The following is a 24327-nucleotide window of genomic DNA, read 5'->3' on the forward strand; positions in this document are numbered from 1 at the left end:
TGCTCACCACTCCACCCCCCGCACCTAGCACAGCACCTGGCACATAATAGATGCTTGATAAATTTGTGTGGCATAAACAAATATTATTCTCTCCACTCTGGCTTCCCTTTCCCAAGCTATTGCCCCACCTCCCCTCTGGGGGCCTCTCCAGCTCTCTCACACCTCCCCGCTGCCCCTTCCGCTGCCCACCTGTCTCAGAGGAGATGTTGACCTCGACGCTCAGGTCGGGCACAGGTGCCCCTGGGAAGGAAGCCACACACAGGTAGGTGCCGTAATCGCTGAAGTGCAGATCAATGAGCTCTAGGCTGCTCGTGACGGCAGGCAACTCAGGGTCGTTTCGAGTCACCAGCAGCCTCTTGGACATGCGTGCTGGCTTGCCGTTCTTGAACCACTGGTAGGTCACCTTCTCCTGGGGCACTGCATCCACATGGCACGACAGCTTCAGGTCCTGGCCCAGCTGTATATTCTCGCTCTCTTTGATCACATCTGGGGTGATCTGGAATGTGGCATTCTTCATGGCTATAGGTGGATGGGGAGGGAAGGGTGGCTGGGGCTGGCCCAAAGCCAGGGGCTATGTCCCACCCCCATTCAGAGCCAGCTCCTCCCCTCAAAGTGGCCCTCCTGGAGGTTGGCAGCCACTATATTTTTTGGAACTTGTTCTGCTTGCTCAGACGCATTTTTAAAAGTTCAAAAAAAGCTCGCTGCAGAAAAGTGGGTTTAGTAACCATTAGAGCCACTGTTGACTGAACATACACTGAGAGGCACTGTTCCAAGCACTTTACGGAGTTTATTCACTTAACTCATCCCACAATCTGTGAGGGAGGCACGTTAGTGTCCCCATTTTATAAAGGAGGGAACCAAGGCACAGACAATTTAATTCAGAGCCTGTACTCTTAACAACTATACTACTTTATTTTTATTTTGTTTTAAACCTTGAAATTGCAAAATACAAATTTTGGGAGGATGCACCAGAATGTAATGGCGGTTCTGTCTAGAAAGTGGGTGTGAGGGGAATTGAAGGGAAATTTTAGTTTGCACATTTTACCCTTTTGTGCGACTTGACTCTTTGCAACAGGTTGTGTATTTTTTTATAATGAAAGCCCATTGCAATCATTTTACATGTAATTACATAAAAATACAGAATTTAGAAAGAAAAAGGTCTTGCCTTTCTTAAAAATCTGAATATTGATTGACGTAATCCAAGAGTTAGACAGAACTCTTAATACTGGGTGCTAATTGGAGAGGAGACTGGTACAACAGCAATAAACCAGAACTGGGTTGGGCATAGCAGGCTGTATGTCACCCCAAGAGGTGACCATAAGTATTTGATGTAAATTGAAATCTCATCAACCCAGGTTTTAAAGGCCAAATGAAAACCAGTGGAGAAAAATAATCTTCTGATGGTAAAGTACCATCAAGGAAAAAATAGTCATCAGCCACAATCTTGCTACTTTCTTTCTCACTCTGATTAAGTAAAAAGTCATAGAGAGCTAGCTTCTTATCATGAGGAGAGACAGAGAGACTAGTCAGTGAAAGATGAACAACAACAACAAAAGAGCCCATTTCTTCAAAAGACTCAATTGAATTTGGCAGAATCTAGAGAGCTGGAAACAGCCTGTATCTTTAAAAAATATACAATAAATAAGTAAACAAACAAACAACCTAAAGCTTCATAATGTAAAGTTTTCTCCATGTAGCAGAATAGCAAAATCAAGATCATATTGAGCAGCTACTGCTGACTACTGAGGCTGAGGTTTAGTAAGCAAAGTGTAATTCTTTAGCTCATGCTCCAAGTTTTATATCATCTTAACATTTAATAATTATCTTCAGATTCACTGAAATGCTTTTCTAATAAAGATTTACATATATGTTATGTGGAAATGTGTGTTAGTTTTACTTTAACTCAGTGAATCATGTAGAAACCAGTGTACAAAAAAAAGGCAGGAAATTTCTCTTGAAGACTGGAAGTCCACATGTAGCTTTTTACAACCTCAGTTTCCCAATCTCAAAAAAAATATATGTGTGTGTGTGTGTGTGTGTGTATATACATATATATATATATATATGTAATCAACACCAGCCCTTCCTATCTCTTGGATTGTTGAGGTTATATTTGGATATGTAGACTGTAAACACTAAATAAAACTACTCCTTGGTAAATTTTAGTCCTACCATCTTCTGGCAGATGCCTGAATTGCAGGGAAATAAAAGTGCCTGGAACATGCCTCATCAGCATATCTGACCTACCCAGGGGAAGCAGACAGGCCCCTCTCCCCTTTCATTGGTAGTTCCTGGGGGACAGTGACCCTGTCTGCCTCTGATTTTCCTCCCACCCCTCCAGAGCCACGTACATCGCACCAGCAGGTTGACGGTCTTCTTGGCGGGGTTGCCCACATTGTTGGTGGCTGTGCAGTTGTAGTAGCCAGAGTCCGGGGCCTGCACTGAAGGGATGCTGAGAGTGCCACTCTGGGCCAGAGCCCCCAGGGGAAGCGGCCCTGGCCCATGGGACCACTGCAGCTGGGGTAGGGGATCACCGCCTGTCAGCAGACACTGCACCGTCACATTCTCCCCAGGGTTTACCACCAGAGTTTCGTTCACAGACAGCTTCAGGGCTGGTGGTGCTAAGAGGACAAGGAGGTGGGGTCTTAGGGTATCATGAGGCAGGGCTGCATGTGAGGGATATAGGGAGCTAGGGAAGCCATGGAGCTGGGGAAGGCCTGGAGGGAGACAAAAGGGCAGAAAGCAGGAAGCAGGCAGAGGGAGGAGGGGATGCACTAGTGCAGATGTGCCTAGAGGCCTGTGTGGAGTGAGGCATTGTCTCCTGGTGGGGAGTCAGCTCAGGTGGGCAAGGGGATGGGCGGGAAAGTGCCTGTACCCGTGGTGTTGGTGAGCCGGAAGGTGATGGCCTTGTCCGGGATGCCACACACGTTGCGTACAGACACCTGGCAGGTGTAGCTGGCGTAGTCCTGGGGCCGAAGGTTCTTCAGTTTCAGGACCTTGGTCTCCCCCTGGGCAACAGCGAACCACTGCTGTGAGGGGTCTGTGTGGGTCTCCAGGGGTCCTTCACACATTTACCCAGCGCCAGAGGCTTAAGCAAATTATTATTCTAATTCCTATCTTTCTCAACCTCCACACCATTTGTCCCCAGGGCGCCTGAGCCTCAGTAGATGCTGTATTCTCCATACCCTGGGCTTCTCTGGGCCTGAGGTAGCCCTGAGCAGGACCAGGCCTCAGTTTCTCCACTTTGGGAAATGGAGGGATAAGGAGGGCACCCTGCTCTGTCTTACAGCCATACCAACATGGAACTGGCTCCAAAGGCCATGGCTACAAGTGACACTGACAGCCACCTAGGAAAGCCACTTCCGAAAGCCCTCCCTGGTAGCATGGCTTCATCACCACTTCCTGGGACCGCAGGGGGCCTATGGGAAGTGGAGTCAGGAGTCACCTTTCTGCCTCCAATTCTTTCTGTGTCTGCCCATGGTTCCAAATACTCTGCCAGCCAGCGGTGGGCAGGGATGACTTGCCTGCCTCTACGGGGTGCCTTTCCTAACTGGCAATGTTGAAGAACATGTTGCCTTGGGGACTCTCCTGTCCTTATCACTGTTCCCTGAGCTTTCTGTCCCGATTTTGTCTGCCCCAGGTTGTCTGAAGCCCAATCAGAATGTATGCTTCTGCCATCAGAACAGAGTTGTTGAAGTCAGGGCAGTCCCAAGAACTCCAGATGGTGAGGCCTCAGCCACCATGACCCACCCTCTTGTTGGGTACAGGAGGAAGACTTAGGGTGAATCATGAGGAGACCAGGCCAGCTACCACCCGTCCTGACCTGGGTGTAGAGGGGCTCGTAGATGTCAACTCCATTGTCCTGGCTGTGGGACAGGGTGTCAGAGCCCCGCTTCCAGATGAAGCGAGCAGGCGGGTTGGAGTTGACAGTACAGCGCAGGAACACCGTCTTCTCTTGGTAGAAGTTGCCTCGAACGTCACTCACTGTCTGGTGCACTGTCAGCACCGGCTCGTCCAAGTCTGCAAGGGCACAGCCCCAGTGGAGTCAGGACTGGGTGACCCCAATGTGGGGACTTGGGCTCCTGGCAGGGAAAGCCGAGCCACCCTCAAGGATGCTTCCAGGGACCCAGATGCTCTCCCAGCCCTGCAAGCTTGACCAACCTTTAGAGCCAGGGGACTGGACTTAATGACTTCCCAGCTATCCCTCCCCGGGGACCTGCATGGGGTTGTCTGTCCACCCTCCCGTCATGGGGTGGAGGAAGCAACCGTAGACTGGAAATCGGGAAACCCTGGTTCAAATCCCAGGCTAGCTATTAATTTGTAGTGTGACCTGCCTAAGTCCCTTCTCTGCCTGTTTCCTCTTTGGTAAATTGGACTAGATTGGTGGTTCTTGCTCTTATTTGCACAATAGAATCATATGGAGATTTTCTTTTTAATATTGATGCCTGGCAGTGCTCATTAATGGTGTCAGGAATTGGAACAGTGATTGCCTCTAAGGAGATTATTGACTAGGAGGGGTCATGAGGGAACTTTCTAGGGTCCTGGAAATTCTCTTGAACTGGAAAGTGTTTACACATGCATACACATATGTAAGAACTGTACATTTAAGATTAGCGCACTCTATTGGATGTAGGTTAATCCTCAATTTTAAAAGAAAAAGTTTAAAAAAAAAAATCCCAATGTCGGAACCAAACCCCCAATTAATTCCATCAGAATCTCTAGAAGGAGGACCCAGGCACCACTACTTTTAAAAAAGATCCCCTAGAGATTCTAATGTGCAGCCAGGGTTGTGAACCAAAGGCATTAATATTCCACATTCTATCATTCTACAGCGGATGTCCCAACATCCCAGCATTCTGTCCTGCTTCCACAGCCCACTTGGATAGAGGCCATTACCAAGGCCGTGGGCAGAGGTGGGGCATTGGTGAAGTCCACGTCATGCCTGCCAGCCCTTTCTAGCACCAATAACTAGAGAAATGATCCTCAGCCCCAGGGTTTGGCAGGCCCCTGGGTGACTGATGGGGTACAGAAGAAAGGATCTGGGGTGCCATTGCTCACCACTCTATCAGGTCCCACTTGGGAGGCATGGGGCATATTTAATGGTTAGATTCATTAAGATGGTACCAGACAGGCCCTTGGGCCTGGCCCCACAGCTTCTGGGTACCTGGGTCAGCCTAGATGGACACAGAGGCAGGTGGCAAGAAGGGAGACAGTATCTTGGAGTTAAGGGGATACCCATGGTGGCAGGTACAGACGGGGGGCTTTCCATTCAAGCAGTAAGAAGGACTGAGGGGTGCTTGGTCCTGCATGTGGTCAGGCAGGGAAGTTTCAGAGCTTTCCCAGGACAAAAGTAGAGGCATGAGGTACTGTGGGAAGGGCACTGGACCACAGTGAAGAGACTTATGCCTGTGAGTAAGTCGGGAGTCCTTGGTACCCCTCAGTTTCTTCATCTGTGGAATGTGTGCAACCTGTCCTGTCCTCCGTGACTACTTTACAGGGAGGCTGCGAGGTTCGTGTGGGATTACAGATAGGACCATGTGAGTGGTACGGGGTAGCACACATCGGAGGAAGAGCAGAGATGCCCCTCTACAGCACGGGAGAGAGAAAGTCTCTGTTCTCCACGAGGGTGCCTCTTCTCCACCGCACCCCACCCCCTCTCGTCCTTCCCAGCCTGAGCCCGGCAGCCGGACAGGGAGGGCGCCCACTCACACTGCACATCCACGCGGATGGACTTGATAGCGGGCACGCCCACACCATTCTCAGCCTTGCAGTAGTAGCGGCCGCCCTGCGTGCGTGCAATGCGCTCGATGCGCAGCGTCTCGTTGAACACCGACGTCTCCTGGAACTTGTCAGATGCGCTGCCTGCTGTCTTGGTCCACCGCACCTGGGTCGGGCCATTGTGGGTGGGGGACGGCAGAGTCAGAGGCCGCTGTGGGGTGGGGGGCCTCCGGGCTGAATGCCCTACACTGTGCCTCCCCTCCGATCCCCATGGTTTTTCACAAGCGTAATTGGGACATACAGGCCTAGGAAACTAACTCAAACAGACTTGTAGGAATGCACAGGAGGAGTAAGATGCCTCAGCGAAGAGACTGGGAATCGGGGGTCAGACGGATGAGGTTTCAAAGAACGCGGTATAGTGCAGTGTTTAGGAGCATGGATTTGTGGACAAGTTACCCAACCTCTCCCGCCGTCCTTTCCTCGTCTATAAAATGGAGAATATTAACTCTCCTCCTAGGGTGACTGGGAGGATTAAATTGACGTATATTTAGTGCCTGGAAGACTAAGGTTACTCATCTCTTGGCTTCAGATTTCTCATCCGTGCAAGAGGTGTCCGGTAGCCAGCCTCCAAGATGGCCCCAAATGATCCCCGCCTCCTGGTTGGTGTTCACACCTTACTGTAGTCCCCTCCCACTTTGTACCAGGGATGGTGTGTGTGACCAATAGAATGTGGCAGGAGTGATGGTATGTCACTTCAAAAGACTATGATTTCCATCTTGGTTGCTTTCTCCCGTCACTTGCTCTGGAGAAAGCCAGCTGCCATGTCATGGGAAACCCTAAAGGATAGATCCACAGGAGGAAGGGAAGCCTCTGATCAACAGCCATGAAAGTTAGCTTGGAAGGGGATCCTCCAGCCCCAGTCAGTCTTCAAATGACTAGCGCCTTGTGAGAGATCCTGAGCCAGAACCAGCCAGCTCAGCCACTCAGGGATTCCTGTCCCACAGGAGCTAGGAGATAATAGGTGTTTGTTGTTTTAAGTCCCTAAGTTATGGAGTATTTGTTATGCAGCAATAGACAACTATAACTATTACATAGAGTAATACCCACTTTTGAGGTCATTGTGAGGTTTAGAAACAAGGAACCTAAGTGTGGTGCCTGGTATATATTAATCACTCAACAAATGTCTACCCTGTTTCCCCGAAAGTAAGACCTAGCCGGACAATTAGCTCTAAAGTGTCTTTTGGAGCAAAAATTAATATAAGACCCAGTATTATATTATATTATATTTTTATATTATATTTTTATATTATATTATAGACCGGGTCTTATATTATAGTAAAATAAGACTGGGTCTTATGTTAATTTTTGCTCCAAAAGACGCATTAGAGCTGATTGTCCAGCTAGGCCTTATTTTCGGGAAATACGGTATATTTATTAACATTGTCTTAGATTATGAGACACTATCAAGGACCACACAAGAAACTGGAGCTACTATTCAAAGTACCAGAGGTTTAAGAAAAACTGATAAATTCTAGATTACTTCGTCCTAAGGACTGGAGGATGGGGTAGGGAAGCTTCCATGTTAAAGTTGAGTAGGATTGCTTATTACTGAGACAGGGCAAGGGCCCTGATCCTGGTGAATAGGTCAGGCCATAAGTCATAAAAACAACAGGCTGGAAGAAGTAGGTGAAAGGGCAACCTTCTCATGCAGGGAGGGGCCACTGCAGGCCATAAGATTTCTAAACTTATCCTTTCGCCACCCTCAACACTACCCTGAAGGACCTAGAGGTTATAAAACTTGGGGAAGGCTACAGGTAGTTTCAGGCAATTGATACTTAGAACAAAGGGTGCTTTGGAGGGAAACAAGGCCATGAAAAAAATTTTTTTTTTTTTTGTATTTGACTTTTGTGATTTTAACTTGATTTGTCTAGATGGGGTTTATTTACATACTGCTTAAGACATAGTTTGCTGTATCCATCTAAGGGTTTATACCTTTCTTCAATTCTACAAAATTCTCAGCCTTTGTCTCTTTAAATATTGCTTCTTCACAGTTTTCTCTAATCTCTTCTTCTAGAATGCCCAAGTTTATAGCTAAGTTGTAGCTTTTCATTCTATCCTTTTTATTTCCCAAGTTCTTTTTCACACTTCCATCTCTTTGTCCTCTCCAGACTGCATTATGGCTGATTTCCTCAAATCTATCATCCAATTCATTAATTTTCTCTTTAGCTATCTCTATGGTATCAAGGCCAAGTTTTACAAAAGACTATTTTTTTTCCCCTAGGATTTCTATTTGCTTTTTTCCATATCTAACTGATCAGGTTTTATAATCTCCTGTTGTATAGATTCTATTCCTTCCATGATCTCTTTAAACATTTTAAACATACTTATTTAAAGATCCTTTCAAATTGTTCTATGATCTCTGTTTCCTCAGATATTAATTGTTCAATTATTTGGGTCCATGGATTAGCATTCCTGGCACTGTATTTTCAAGTGGGTTTAAAATTTTTACTCCACAGGCTTGTAATTGTAATCAGTGGGAATTATCTTCCACAGAAGTCCCACTTGGTCCCTGACAGGCCTGTCTGTGGTGTAGTTTTACAGTTGCCTACGTTCCAAATACATGGGTTCATAGGTTCCAACCAGGTTTTATGTTAGTTTCTCAGCTTAGGGTTTCCTCACCACTTGGATAGTACAAAACACAGACAGGCTTAGGGGCATGCTCTCTTGTGGGTGACTCTGTTTGCACCCAAACGCTGAAGCAGAGAGTCTGCTCCCTGCTGTGACTCTGGGCTGTGAGACAGAGGTCTTCTGGTCCCCATTTATAGGTGGTGCCACTCTTGTCAAGCTTCCCGCTTTAAATAGAGAGTCCATTTCCAGCTCCTAGCCATGGATAGCCCTGTGGCCTCACTCACATCCTCTCCGCGTGTGCATTCATACTACTACCCTGGGGGTAAGTATACAGTCCTGGTAAGTATACAGTCCGAATGCCTCTGAGATGCTGCTGCGCCCCTCTGAGACTGGGTGCTCCATGGCAACAGGAACTGTAGCCGTATCCTCAGGCCCCATTACAGTGCTTGGCATACAGCAAGTACCCAACAAACACTTGTTGTAATAAAATGAGGGCAAACGGAGCTGGGAGGCATTTCAGGAGAAGTGAGCAGCAGTGGTTAAAGCAGGAATGAACAGGGTGTCCTTGGGCATGTCCGACTGGAGCCCAGGGTGTGAGGAGGATGGCAGTGGGAGATCAGACAGGGAAGGCAGGTGGGGGTAGACTATGGGAGCCCTTCAGTTCCACCGGGAGCCTGAACTGGGTCTGGTAGTTAATGGGGAGCCATCGAAGGTTTCGGAGCAGGGGAGTGATATGATGCAGCAGGTTGGAGGCTGAGGATTCTGGGAGCATGGTGCAGGCGTGGATTAGAAGGGGAGATTTGGGAGAATAGGAGGCCAGTTAGCATCTACTGCAGTGGTCCAAGGAACAGGGCTGAAGGTCTGACCTAGAAGGGTAATGAGGAATAGAGAGGAGGAGACCCCACAAGAGACACAAAAATGAAAGTCCTCAAAGGCTGGCTAGACGGGAGAAATGAGATGGGACAGAGTTAAATATGAGCCCAGGAAAAATCATGAAACCACAGATGGAAATGGAAAAACGGAAGCATGCACATACAGCCACCACTACAGATGACTCATATGTGTGATGTGCAAGGCGACACACACAGACAGCCGATGCAGCCTTAGCTGCCTCCCTGGCGTTAGGGAGAACCACCCCTAATAGTCACACCTGACACGAACACCAGCCTGAAGACTGGCAGCATTGATTTCACTTCTAAACAAACCTTTGAGAAGGAGCAAGCAGCGATCACAGTTTCAGGTTGAAAGAGTCTTTATGGGCTTCCTGGTCCATCTGCCTGTCTCAAGGCCAAACCTACTAAAGCCATCCCTGTTCCCAAAATTATCCCGAAAAAAGGATTTCGCACTTCACTCTCCTTCCTAGGATCCAATCGAAACCTTTTCTGCTGCTCTTAAAGGTCACAGCAGCTCACCAGCAAATTCCACCCATCCCCCAGCCCACTGCTTTCTGCCTCCTCCCATCAGCTCTCAGTGACAACTGGCCAACACTTCCCGCCTGAACCACACTGTTGGTGTGGGACAAAAGTCACCTGGCATTTCCAGATACTCTGCATCTGTTGCTTTCTAATTGCTTTGAGTCTTTTAACCACAAGAGTGTAGGGCTTGCCTACCGGAAGGCTCCTAAAGTAGAGATTATATTAGATGTTGTTGGGAATTCCTGGAGCCCCCAACCCAAAGATGGGTACACTGGGTGGAAGTGTGGTAAGCTATGGTTCTGGATTCAAATTCTGCCTCCACGCTCACAAGGACTGTGTGATGTTGGGAGCTTACTTAACCTCCCTGAACCTCAATTTCCTCAGCTGTAAAATGGGGGTTCTAATGCTTTCCTCACAGCATGGTTGTGAGGAGCCAAAGAGAAAGCACTAGAAAAAGCACCTAGCCTAGTGCTTGGCACACAGTCCACCCTCAAACAGTGGCTGAAGGTACATATGAGGCTGTGTTTGCTCAACAGATACCAGGAATAGAGTGGAATTAAGTAACTGACATTCAGTTTTTCCCCTTGGCCATCAATGTTTTCAGGGGACTAAGCCCACAGCCTCTAGCCCTGGGGTGTCCAAACCTTTTTCAACGTTTTTCACCAAGGGCCATATGGGGTAAAATACACAAACAGCCGGGCCACTCACTCGAGGTGAAGTACGTATTGCTTCACCTGGTTTATTTAAGTAAACTAAATATATTTTTGGAATTTGCTGCGGGCCAATTAAAAATGGATTGTGGGCCATGGTTGGCCCGCGGGCCGCAGTTTGGACACCCCTGCTCTAGCCCTTCCCCACCGAGTTCATTTTCCAGTTATTTGCCCAGCCCCAGTCCCCTGTCTTCTGTTTATTTGCCACTGTGTGCCTCTCGTCCCCAGCTCCTACTGCCTCTTCTCAAGCTCTGATTCCAGAGTAGGGGTGGGAGGGAGGGGGTGAGGGCAGGAGGGGCCTGTGCAGGCTGGATAGGGGCTTACCTGGGGCCGAGGGTGCCCGGTGACAAGGCACTGCAGCACAAGGGTGTCGCCCTCCCGGATGGTGTAGACACGCTCGCTGATGTTGTCCTCTTTCACCACACACGCCTGGCCTGCGTGCACGATCTGGGCCTGGGCTGGAGCTGGCAAAGAGTGGGGGAGGTTTAGACAAGATGCACCAGTGCTAGAGGGGGCCTGAGGCTCCCTTCTGAGTATGTGGGGGGGGGGGAGGGTCAGCCTGGACCTCCCCAGGCCATCTTCAAAAACTTGACCCCATTGAGTTCAGGCAAGAATCTTCCCAGAGCCCCCAGGCCAGAACCAAAGGGGCCAGGAACTCAGGAAAGGGGCAATTCCTCCCCATCCCAACCCCCTGGCAGGAGATCTGTGCTCTTGAATGAGCTGATGAGGGTGAGGGGCTTTGTAATCGATACAGACTGGGTATCACTCGGTGAGCGTCACAGTCTTAGCAGCCCCTGTCCTGCAGTACTCCACCCGGTCCCTGCATCGGGCTGGTGCATCCATCCTCATCTGCTCTGTGTGACAGCTGCTATGTGCACACAGCTCACCTTCCCCAGGGAATCGCCCTCAGCCAGTGGGAACCGCCTGGGCCAGAAATGCCCAGGAGGCCACCTTCTTCCCCAACATACACACACACTCCCAATGACTGGCCAACATGAGTGCAAAGGCCCAGCCCCCTTGCCTCAAGATGGGATGACTGGTGCTGTTCACGCTCCAGAGCCCCCACCCCTTACCCCAGGGAACAGGCTGAGGCTAAGTCAGCTTAACCACAGTTTTGCCCAGCTGCTTCCCTCATCCCCTTAGTCTCTCCTGAGATCATTTTCTCAGCAAATCACCTACCTGAACTGTGCCCACCCCTAAGCATCCCAAGCTCTGCTTTTAGAGAGCCTAACCGAAGATTCCCCCACCCCCACAGACTACATATTCCCCTCAACCAAAGGCCTGTTAGTTTTCCCTCATTGCTCCCTGAGCCTGTGCCAACCTCTTCTCCAAGGATCAGAAGTTCTCACAAGGGACCTGGAAAGCTCTCAAGAGACTGGCTCCTCCCTGACCTGTCTCACAGTGCCCAGGGCTGGGGGATCCCAAAGGGGAAATGGCTGAGCTGTAAAAGTTCACAGCCCCTCCCTCAGTGTCAAGCCCCACTGTCCTAGAGGCAAACCAGCCCCCAGCCCACCAATGCTTGGGTTCTGGGTGGGAGGGCAAGGCCCTCAAGTTCACACCTGTCTGCTCACAGCTGACTGGAAAGAGTGGAGGTGGGAGAGCTGATCCAGGACACAAGGGACACAGGGAGTGAACACCGAGTCCTTGTCCCAAAGAGGTGCACCGAGGTGAGATAAAACCCGTACATAAAACATGTAACTTCCTCCAGGAAGTGTCCCACGATTAACCTGCACCCTCCCTGCCTCCGTGTCCGTCACTCCCCCAGCACAACAACAAAGCATCAATCTGTGTGTCTGTCAAATTCAAGGTTCTTGCCTTTCTGCCTGTCAGACTGTGAACTTCATCTTGGTATGCCCAGCACAAGGCCTTAACTACAGCGGGCGCTCAGTGGATGTGGAACGGATGAATTGACAAGAATATCCCATGGTAACGTGGCTAAGCATTATGAGAGGTCCAGAGTCCCTGGGAGGTCAGAAGACAGAAACATCACCATCCGCTGGAGGAAGAATCACAGGCGGCTCTATGGAAGAGGCAGATTTTGAACCAGATCTCAGAGGACGGGCCTTCCTGCCAGTTGCCAGGGCAGAATCCTACATTATCTACCATGGATTACTGGCGGTAAGCCACCAGCGATCATTGGGCCTTTCTTTTCTCATCTCTAACGTGGAGAGAACACCACCAACCCTGAGAACACACAAGGGTGGACGCGACAATAACACCAGGCAAATGAGAAGCGCATAGTAGAACTCTAATGTGTTCTACAGGTGCCACAAGCAGCGCCTTAATGGACTCTCTCCGAGCAACACTGACGGGACAGACACGAACCAGTTACAGAGGGGGTTCCACAGAGGCAGCCTGGTGCTGGATGAGAAGCTTGTGGGGGCAACAAGTGGGCCGCAGGTCATGTGACGCAGGCCCTGTTTAACCACAAGAGTCTCTCTAAAGAGCAGCAGATTCTGCCAACAGTGGCACCTGCCACCAACCCAAGTTCTGAGTGTCCAGGTGTTCATCCTGCCTGCCCGGCTGCCACACAGGAACGAACCTAGACCAGTTGTCAAGAGACAAGCTATGTGACCTCCCTGGGCCCCAGCTTCCCCACCTATAGGAGGGGAGTGGATAAGATGACCTCTAAGGTCTTTTCGACTCATACTTTCAATGATTTATGTAATCAGTACATAGTCCCTATGTAACAAGCACCCTAGAATCTGGGGGAATGGATCTGACACTGGTGCCCCCTGCAATGAAAATGCATGAACACTACCATAACACAGAAGAGATAGCCATCTGTGGCCAGCGTCCCCCGGAAATCTCATCAGGAAGGAACCCACCAAGGCATGATGTGTAAGCCAGTCGCTGATAAGACCAGGAGGCCATATGGATATCAACAAGAGGCCTGTGGTAGTTCTCAACAAGAAAGACATTGATTTCACGGGCTCCAATGGAAGACAAGCTATCATCCTGGACACTGTGGCTTACCCATAGCCAGGCAGTGCTGCAATGACAAAAGCTTTGGTGACTGACAAGGAATACTGAAAAAGAGCTGGAGCGCTAACCTTTCTCAGGGCCCAGCCAGCACAAGCCAGAAAAGATGAGGCCCGGCCAGCAGACACGGCCCCTTACGATCTGACGGGTGTGTTTCCTCACTGGAGATGGGGCTATGAATGATTCAATCCCCTTTGATGACACTAATATCAAGACTATCTAGCTCTAAAATGGTAGAGCCACTTTGGAACACATCTTGGCAACAATTCCACCCCTGGGTAGGCACCCACTAGAAATGAGTGCTTATGACAACCAAACAATAGAACATTCATAGCAGCTTTATGCATGATAGGTGAACACCCCACAGGTCCATCAAGGGTAGCACAAGTAAATAAATTCCGGTATATTCATACAATGGAATATTACACAGCGTGAGAAAATGAACTACTGATAGACACAGAAACACTACTGAATCTCACTGGCACGACTGAAGTGAAAGAATTTGGATACAACAGAGTAAATAGTGTATGATTTTTATCTGTTTGAAATTTAAAACTGGAAAACCCAATCTTAGAGCAATCGAGATCTAAATAGTGGTTGCCCCTGGGTAGGGGTGGGGAGTTCTTTACTGGGAAGGGCACAAGAGAACTTTCTGGAGAGAAGGTGGGATCCCATCTGGGAGGAAGAGAATGTTCTACATCCGAATCTGAGGGGTGGTTACACAGGTGGATACACATGTAAAAATGCATTCAGTTATTTGCTTCAGATTTTACAGTATCTAAGTTACACTTCAATTAAAAAAAAAAAAAGAGCATACCTTTGATGACACTGCCTGTTAAGGTTACCTTGTTTCGTTTGATGTCACTAACCATTACATTTACTCTGAGTCCTACTTTGATGAGCTGCTTCCCCTGGCGGACTTCTTCCAGGTATAGATTTCCCTTCTGGAGTGAGTGCTGGCCTTGGCGGTTCAATTTGCCCCTCAGCCCCCACTGACTTTCATTAACATGAGTCAGCCCCCCACATTCCTCAGTGGAGATGGGGTTATGAATGGGCACCATGGATGACGACATTCCACGGATGGAATGGCTGGAACCATGTTTCTGACCCTGAACCAACAGAGATCCCACCACGTCTCCAGTCCCCAAAGGGGCTCTGTCCCACTTAACCGCAGCCCCCACTGCCAGCAGCAGCATCTTCTGACTCCAAAGGCAACCAGGCCAGGGCCTGTGTCAAGAGGCACCACGACATAATCCCTTCATTCAGTCTGTCAAACAACAAATGCTTCGAGCCTGCCACTGTGCTGGGTGCTGAAGAGGCTGTCACGAAAAGCAAACAAGGACCAGCTCTGAAAGAGCACTGTCGGGGAGACGGATAGCAAACAAGGAAACAGAAATGAACAGGATGGTTGCGGAGTGTGCTAAGTGCTAAGACGACTCCAAAGCAGGGGGATGTGACAAGGAAGTGGGTAGAGGAGAGATCTGCTTTAGAGAAATGGAAAGAGCTGACAATCTGGGATGAATTCCTGGCTCTGCTACCCACTAGCTGAGTGACACTGGGCAAGTTACTTAACCTCTCTGTGACTCAGCCTCTTCATTTGTAAAATGGGAACAATAATGCCTTCTCCCGGGGCTGGTGTGAGGGTTTAAAACAACGTATGTAAAACATCTGGCCAAACCGTATGTGCTCTTTCACTAAATGATAGCTACTGAAATGACTGATTGCATAGGAGCAAGAGAGGTGTACAGGAGAACACGCTCTGTAGGCCCATCTACATTCCAGGGGTGAAACCACTCAAAGCAGACAGTATACCGGTAGGGATATCTCATGAATATGTTCAAGATTCATGTTGAGGGCTGTGCAGGGCTTCGGAGGAGTTGGAAAACAGGAGACGGATGGCATCCTTCTCTGAGCACCCTTCTTACCGGACCCTTAGCTTTCAGCAAGTTACTTTGCATCTTTCAGCAAGTTACTTAAGCCTTCGTTGTCTCAGTTGCAACACCAGGAATAAATACATAAACATGAAATGTGAGGAATAAATACATAAACACGAAAGTGTTTCAAACGGTGTCTGACACAGTGAGCAAGGTAACCATGCCAGCCAACATTTTTATTCTATAAATGATCCTGCACTCTTCTCAGGCCACCTCCCTGGGGGCCTGAAGCCCTTTGCCTGACAGGATCCTGCCTTATCTGCAACAGATGATGAGGGCTGGTACATTCCCAGGGTGCTCTGTGTATTTCCAAGCTCCTCACCTCAGCTCTGAGAGGCAGAAAAGCAAGTCCTATGTATAGCCTCCTTTGGCAGAGGAGAAAAACTGAGGCCTGGAGAAGGAAATGCCCAATGTCACTCACAGACACAGGCCAGTGGCAGAGCAGAGACTCTAACCCAGGACTTCCACCTGCTAGCTTGCAACTCAGTTCACCGGCCCAGCCATCCACGGACACCCCTACCCCCACCCCTTGTGTCACCAGGGGAGCCTGTCGAACGCAGATCCCCAGGCCCACGGGAAACCACCAGCTCTGACTCTCCAGGCCCTCAGAGTTTGTATTTGTAACGGGCTCCTGGGAATTTCAAGGCTCCGCGGGATTTGATCATCTCTGCTTGACACCACTTTGGTGAATAGAAAACAGGACAGGATTTTGGAACCAAGTACATTTCCTGCCTCTGGTCTATGAGACTTCCTATTTCATTCTCCAAGCCCTATTGACAGACCCCCACGGAAAAGGAAAACTGTGTCCCCCAACCTGTGTGCCAGAAAATGTTCATCGATGGTCCACTGCCAAATAAGATGCTGCATCTTCTCTCTCCTCAGTCTCAGCACATGATATTATTAAAGGCTCTGAAAAGCCCTGCAGTAAACACATCTGTTAACTTGATATAATCCAGTGCTTTCCAAATGTATTTGACCAGAAGCCCTTCCTTTCTTCACGGAGTGTCTCTTAACATCTTGAGAGACAGAAGTGTTTTGTAAAACGGGCGGAGAAGTGCCGATCCAAGGCTCAGTAAAACTAAGGCTGTGTGGAGTCAAGTAACACGTTGCCCCAGTCCCTTGGCTGAGAATAGTCAAGTGGCGTGAGAGATGTCACCCATGGGGCAGCATCGTCATGAGAACAGCTGAGGCAGAAATAGCAAGCCCCTGGTAGAACGCTTCTGGCCTACCAGCTCACTCCTTTCTTCCCCCAAAAGTAGACACCCGGAATTATAGGTGGGGGTGAGGGCTGCCAGCACCCAGTAGGCTCAGTGACAAAGCAACAAACTCTCAACGTCTGACTCACGTTAAGGCAAATGCCAACTTGCCCACTGGGCTTCTGAAGAAAGAGAATTCTCACTGGAACCTAGAAAGGGAATTTCATCAAGGGCCCCCATCCCCCATAAGAGAATTTCCTCCTGGCTGCTGGCCAAGGTGCTGTCAAATGCATGAGGGTGCAACAGTAAGATATAGAGCCAAATGAGGCAGGCCGACAGCACATGCATGGAAAGCCTGAATTTAAAGCCCCATCAACTTTCTGTCAGGTTTCCTCCCCACCCCGCATTTAAAAAGGTTAATCATAGCCAAGTGGGGGCTGTCTTCCTCCTTCCTGCTCCTGACTCTTTCAGGGGAAGTGTCTGCAGGCTGCGGAAACTTCCAAACAGAGCAGAGTGGGGGAAAGGACAAGGAGAGAGGAGAAGGGGTGAGGGTTGCAGACCTCCCCACCTGGAGTTGGTTCTATCTGCCCAGTTGCATCTTAAGATGTCTAGGCAGGTACCACCACCCCAACCACCTCCCGCAAGCATCGCTGAGTGTTCTGGGCCAGACAATATGTAATCAGGACCTGTGTTCTCGTCCTGACTTCCACCAGACAGTCATCCAACACATGCTTGTGAGTGTGAGGTGCTGAGCTTGGTGCTGGGTGTACAGGGAGTGACGGCACCCAGGTGCTGCACTAGGGAAGTTAGAGTCTAGAAGAGCTGGGGTAAAGGCCTACTGAGAAGCAGAAAGGAAGGGGGAGGGATTGCTGTGAGCTGCAGTCATGTCTCAAGTCTCTCCCCCTCCTCCCATAAGAGAATAATAACGTAACAATGTATACATAATACAACAATAACAATTTACTCTGTGCCAGCATTGTATCGAGTGTTTTACATCTAGTACTTTATTTATTGCTCATAGCAAGCCTACTATTGCTCCCATTTGTCAGATGAGGAAGATGAGGCTCAGCAAGTTTCAATAAGTTGTCTGAGGACACCTGGCTGAATGGGAGTCTGTCTGATTCTCTGACTTTTGTGCTCATCCCCATGCACGTCCAGTTCCCAAGTGCTGGCACAGGGTGAGAACACGGGGCTCAGGGCAGGGCTCGGCACAGGACCGTCCCTGAGTCGCTGGCGGACCAGTCTCATGCAGCATCCTTAGAAACTATCCCTTCCTCACCCTCCCAGCTCCTGGTTCGTACATGTTTATCGATCCTTTTATGCATGTAATGCAAATGGACACTTAATAATTTAGTGGGGTTAACAGTGCTGAAATATTAACAAGCTTTTCTCTTTTAATTAGGGGCTGAGAGAGTGGCGGCTGGGTCTGGGAGGAGGCTCTCAGGGCAGGCGCCTGGCTGGCTCAGCCTGGGTCTCCTTCTGCGAGAGGTGACGCCTATGTGCCTCTGCTGTGGACCGTGGGCCATCAAACATGAATGAACCCTGTCCTCTCCAAAGTGGGGGTTTGCCCTGCCCCCCCCCCCACAGCGCGGGCTGGCTGTGGAGCTGGCTCAAGCCTGTCCGCTGTTCGCTGCCACCCAGGGGTGGGCCAGGTGACTTCTCAGAAAAACTCCAAGTGTTGGGAAGGCTCCAAATCTTTGCTGGGAAAACCACGTTGAAATAGTCCCACCCACCCCAGACACTCTCCTCTGCCTGACCTGCATGCCCGTCGTCTGGATGGCACGCACAGCACACTGTCGTGTCTACTCCTGGGCAGCCTCTCAGGTCATTAGGCCTTGGTCCAGGCCGATTCCCTCTCCATCCGCCCCCCTTGCTCCCTGGCCTCCCCGTATTTCCAACGGCACACACAGTCACCTGTTAATGTGCCATCGATTCATTGATTCCTTCTGTAACATTTCCTGAGCACCTATTATGTGAAATGTCCTGCCCACGGCGCTAGGATGCAGAGCCAAATAAAGCCCAGCCCCCCTCACAGAAGAGCCTCTGCTCTCCCCTTGCTGCAGACCACCTTAAGTCTGCTCTCCACTGCAAGGTCTTCTTTGCTCATCAAACCAAATCTGCATTCAGCCAACTTCCCCTTTGGCTGCAAAAATCTCTCCCCCATCCAAGTGTATGTGTCTCTGACCTCCAGTACAAAGTGCTGTCAGTGAGTATGGAGAACAGACATAGCTGAAAGGATGAGTGCACAGGCTGCCATCCTGTCACCACAACGGAGCATAAAATCTAGCTGTGCTCTCGTAGTCAGATGAACGACCTGCCGCTGCTTGTCCAACCTGCCACTGTGTACAGGGCCTGGGTCCATTTGCAGAGCCTGGCAGTCCTGGCAGCCCTCCTCTGCCGAAAGTGGCGGCCAGTCCATCCGTGCCCCAGTCCCTAGGAATGCTGGGCACCACGGCACCCACATCCTGGCCTCATCAGAAGGCACACAGCTGTTGAGAGTGCCAGCTTTTCTCATGGACTCTTTGTTGTCAGAGTATCAGTAGAAGTCTAATTTGTACACCACGTCTGGAACTCTGGGATATCAGGACAGGCCACGGGGAAAGCCCTGTAAGTGAGAAATCAGAGGTCCCTGGGGAAAACTATAAAGGGACTTTCTCCCTGGTGGGCCCCAGAACACTGAGATCGAAACTCTCAACAATGAGAAGATAGGAATAAGAGAACTCTCACAATCACCATTGTAGGCAGGATGCTTGGGAAGAGAGCAGAAAGGCACAAGCCGCGAGTCAGGCATTGCTTGATCCAAGGCTGTAACTGCATGTCTGAGGGGCTGCCTAGGTGGCGTGGTGTAAGGGGCAGGAGGTAGGGCTCTCGCTCCCACCTAATCACTTCGTGACCTTGGGCAAATCATTAAACCTCTTGAAGCCACAGTTTCTTCAACTGCAAAACAGGAATAATACTACATCTGAGGCTCTAGGGGAAATAACTTCTGGGTTGTGTGGATTAAATAATATAATATACATTGGGTACAGAATTCAATGACTAGTATCTAGTAGGTGCTCAATAAATTTCAGTTCCCTTTCCATTTGGTAATATAGACTGGGACCCTTTGGGAACCTGTTCCAAGGGTCTGCAAGAGGAAAATATACAACTGAATGAGGAAGTCTACTTTGGGGGAGATACCAAGAGCCATAATCCCAAGAGACCAGAACATCAAGGGGGGCTGAAGGAGGTTATCACTGGAAGGAAAGCTCTCCCCAGATGAACACACAGGATGATGGTGGGAAAGAGAGGCTGCCACCCATCAGGGCAGGAAGGGCTTCTGGAACCCAGGACCTGAGCCTACCTTGCCCAGGGATGTGAGGACCGGAGTTACTCATGTAAAATTTTCCTAAGTGCCAACTAGCCCCACCAAGCTCTGCTGGTCCTGGCGACCCCATCACTGCAATTCATTTGGCCCTGGGGGCTGACAGCAGCCCAGACTAGATATGACCAAGCTCCCATGTGCCAAAGCGCATGTTCTGTGCATGGTATATCCCAGGCCATGGCAGGAGAATCAGGACTGGAGGAGACACAGCCCAGGGCATGGGTTTCCCGGCCAGGCTGCTGAAGCAATTGCTGTGTGGTCTGGGGCAAATCACTGAACCCTCTAGTCTAGGGTCTCAGTTACCTGACTGTAAAATGGACATAAGAGAACTTTCTATTGTGAATGTTAAATACTATAAGAATGGGATATACCATGCACAGAACCTGCTGCCTAGTAGATACTCTAGAAGTATAGTTAGAAGGGAGCAGAATAAAACCGAACTCATACCTCAGGGTATGTCCACCATGACAAGGTACCCCAAGTCTGAGAGTTGCCGTGACCTCCACAGCCTCCTAAGTGACCCTGTCCCTAGGAACCTGAAGCTCCAGTGTACCTGTGACCAACACTAGGGATGGGGCACTTCCTGCATGGGACCAGAGACACACTGCCAGGTCCAGGCCCCCAACTCAGAACATAGAGCCTGGGCCAGTCCTGGGTCAGGGAGTAGTGGCTTTGCTTTGAAGCAAAGAACCCCAAAGCCCCACCTAACCCCAAAGCCCAGTAGCTTCCTCCAGGCCCCACAGAGCTGAGACCCAACTTGGAAGTACAGGGCACAGCCTGGGGCCTGACACAGGCCTGGCCACGGGAACTGAGGAAAGACAACGGGGCTGACCTACTGCATTGGGGCTGAAATGAACATCCGGGGACTCTGGGTCCTCAGAAAGAAAGGGATGGTGGCAGGTGCGTGGGAGTCCTTTCCAACCAAACCTGCAACAACTGGTTGACTAAACCCCATTTTGTCATATAAAACAGAGGACAACAGTACTGTGTTTCCCCGAAAATAAGACCTAGCCGGACAATCAGCTCTAATGCGCCTTTTGGAGCAAAATTAATATAAGACTCGCTATTATATAATAATATAATACCGGGTCAATATAATATAATACCGGGTCTTATATTAATTTTTGCTCCAAAAGACGCACTAGAGCTGATTGTACGGCTAGGTCTTATTTTCGGGGAAACACGGTATTGGGCTCACAGTGTCTTAACTGAGATGACATACCAGAAAGTGCCGTGTAAACTGTAAAGTTCTGCACAGATCAGGTCTTATTAGGTGCTGAAAGACCTAAATATGGCTTCAGGAAGTGAACATTGGCTGTTAAGAAGCAGGCCACAGTACACCTATTAAACCAGTGAAAATAAAATGATAAAATCCATGGTGGCTGGGCTGCACACAAGGCTGGCTCAAACTTTTCGCAGCATAACCTGGCAGTACAAAATGAGAGCCATAAAACTGTTCCTCTCCTATGACCTATTAGGCAATCTCACTTTGGGGAATAGGCCCCAAGGAAATACTTTAAAAGGAAAAAAATAATTCACATAAGGATATTCACAGCAGGGCTATTTAGAAGAAGGGAAAATTGGCGTCTGCCCAAACGCCCAGCAAATGGAGAAATGGTGACCAAACTCCAGCACGTCGATGCAGGGGGTACCCTGCAGCCATTAAAGTGACAGGGCTGAGGGCTCAGTCGATACCGGGAGACGTGTGGAGGAGATCAAGTCAGCCAAGAAAGCAGAACAGACCACTGTTTACTACTATGTAAAAATATATTGACAGGTATGGGCGGGGAATTTAGAATGAACGGTTAATGTTTGATGGTCACTGAGCTCCTTTTTTTTTCCTCTGTGAAGTTGTTTAAGTGGATAATAATAACAGTAACAACCTTGAAAGCCAAATCAATCTTGCAGCTTGAAAGCGGTATGGCCTTAGACCCCAGGACAGAGAGCCGGGGAGCAAAGGACAGGATTTCTAGATTGTCTACCACCACCAGGCAGCAGTCTGACCCCCTACCCCAGGCTACTGTGGGTTCCCGGACATCATCTATCCAGCTGTGGGGTAGGATTTGGGTGCCACAACCCTGAATGCTTGAAACCTCTTAAAGCTGCCTCTGCATAGCTCCTCCACGCTGGGCCTTTTCCCCAGCTCAGGAGGTAGGGGGAGGGGTAGCTCTGAGTTTAAAAACCAGAAAGCACACATGTAAGGGCCTGATTAACTTTATGCCTCTCTCCATCCATTGACCTTGGGAGGATAGTCCTTAGGACTCACCCCCCAACACTCCTAAGGCCTGAAGCCATTTCTCATTCACCCATTAGTGAAAAATGCACTGTCCCCTGCTGACTAAGTATCAGCCAGAAACCTGGGAGCCACCCCTGACTTCTCTCCATTTCCCACACCCCACACCCAATCCACCATCGAGCCCCCTCAGCTTGACCCTCTCAAAACTGGTCCTGACTCCGACCCCTGCGAAACCACCCTCGTCTTAGCCATCACCACGATCTCCTGCCTGAATTATTACAGCAGCCTTCTGCTAGGTCGACCCTGCTTCCTCCTTGCCTGGTCGTCTGTTCTCCACAAGCAGCCAGAGGGATTCCTTGATAACACAAGGTCAGATCCCATCCTTCCTCTGCTCAAAACCCTACTGTGGCCCTATCTCACTTGGAGTCAAAGCCAACGCTTTCTCAATAGCCCACCATACTTCTGTCATCCGCTCCCGTCCCCCCTTGTTTTCTGCCCTCCTCCCACTGAGGCCACACTGCTCTTCATGCAGGCCAAGCCCATACCGACCTCAGGGCCTTTGCACTTTCAGCTCTCTCTGATGGACCACTCTTCCCCAGAGTTCCAGAGCTCGCTGGAAACCATCACTTCTTTCAGCTCTCTTAGGAGAGAGGCCTTCCCTGACCACGCTATTTAAGACTGCATGCCTGCCCCACCTCCAACACTCCCAATCCCCTTCCCTGCTTTGTGTGTTCTTCCTAACACTCATCAACACCCAGGATATTCATTGTCACTTGTTCATTCTCTGTGTCCCTTTCAAAAGGTGAACACCTCTGGGACGGAAAGCACATTATGTCCCTGAAAGGGATGAACAATCTTTAGTTTTCAAGAGCCACCTCAGGAAACATGAAGTTTGGGAACATATTTTCTTTAGCATCAGGTACATTTATAAATCAGGAAATGCCATCCCTGCCCCCCTGTTTAAGTATGCTCGTTATTTTTCTCTCCATCACTGAAGGACTTCTCTCCTTTCTTGGTGAAAATTTCAGAAACCACATAAGTGGCATGCACTGTAGGATCTCATTATAATGCTGCGCCTCTGAACAACTTGTAAATGACTTGAAACCCAGTAGGTTGGGGGAGAAAAGTAAAGGACTTGGGGGTGGGGGAGGCCAATTGGACCAGAGTTCAATCACAGCCAGGCACAGAAAAGTCACTGCCATTAGGAGGCTCGAGGGGCTGAGGATGGGGGAGGGGGACTGCCTCTTAGGAGGAAAGTACGGTCTGGAATGGCGGTGATAAGGGAGGTAGGTAGCAAGGGGCTGCAAACACACCTGTCTCCCAACCTATGAAGTGGTGCAAAGGGAACCTTCCTGCTACGAACTTCTCCAAGAGGAAAATGAGAGGAGGGCTAGAATCCTGCCACCTTTTCTCCTGGGCCAGGCGCTCAGTCTTGCTCTCTCTTTCCCCCACTATTGTGTCACACGCCTGTACACAGAGCTTCACATGCTACCTCCATGGGGGCAGCCTCTGTGACTTATCAGCTCCCTGAGCCAAACCCGGGTGCTGGAATCACTCATGTAGCAGGTCCTCCTCTGAACAGCTGGGTCATTTCCTCCCCACGTGCCAGGAACTGGGCCAAGAATGCCTTTCAGTGAGTTCCCCCATTTCCTCTTCGCCACAGCGCCCTGAGGAAGGTGCTATTATCATCCCCCTCCTGTGCTTGGGGAAACGGAGGCACAGAACATAGCCTGCCCGAGATCACACAGCCAGTGAGTGGCAGAGGCAGAACTTGAACCCAGATCCCGCTCAGAAGCCTCTGCTCCTATCCTTCAGGCCACACTGCCTCCCGACCCTCCCAGCTGAGTGAGAAAGATGATTATTCATTGACTTTGATATATTTAGTTGCTTGCTTCTGAAATTAGATCCTGGTGGTGTCATGGAGCCTGGCAAGTCATATGCGACAGCTGACCTCAGAGCTGCTAGCCGCTGACAGCTCAGTGTGAAAAACTTCTCTGCTTACTCTCCTTGCTGGGGGCGCTGATGCATGCGGGAAGGAAGCAGTGGGGGTGGGGGTTTGTCCAAGACCACTTTGGCTAACCCTTCTCAGAATCCTCCTCTGCAGTTGCCATGGCACCACCTCTGCAAAGGCAGGGAAGTGGGGC

The 24327-nt window shown here is 49.7% G+C and overlaps 1 protein-coding gene across 1 annotated transcript in view; it reads right to left on the reverse strand.

Moving 5' to 3' along the window:
• MDGA1 (MAM domain containing glycosylphosphatidylinositol anchor 1) overlaps positions 1 to 24327 on the reverse strand; it is a 60011-nt gene that overhangs the window by 18964 nt on the left and 16720 nt on the right. The window contains exons 2-7 of the mRNA XM_033098992.1: positions 10796 to 10935; positions 5710 to 5884; positions 3824 to 4020; positions 2876 to 3008; positions 2352 to 2621; positions 190 to 519 (exon numbers count right to left, since the gene is read on the reverse strand). Coding sequence (XP_032954883.1) covers positions 190 to 519; positions 2352 to 2621; positions 2876 to 3008; positions 3824 to 4020; positions 5710 to 5884; positions 10796 to 10935 — 1245 coding nt within the window. The remainder of the gene's footprint in view (positions 1 to 189; positions 520 to 2351; positions 2622 to 2875; positions 3009 to 3823; positions 4021 to 5709; positions 5885 to 10795; positions 10936 to 24327) is intronic.

The sequence above is a fragment of the Rhinolophus ferrumequinum genome, chromosome 3 (assembly GCF_004115265.2).
Source record: "Rhinolophus ferrumequinum isolate MPI-CBG mRhiFer1 chromosome 3, mRhiFer1_v1.p, whole genome shotgun sequence".
Classification (NCBI taxonomy): Eukaryota; Metazoa; Chordata; class Mammalia; order Chiroptera; family Rhinolophidae; genus Rhinolophus; species Rhinolophus ferrumequinum.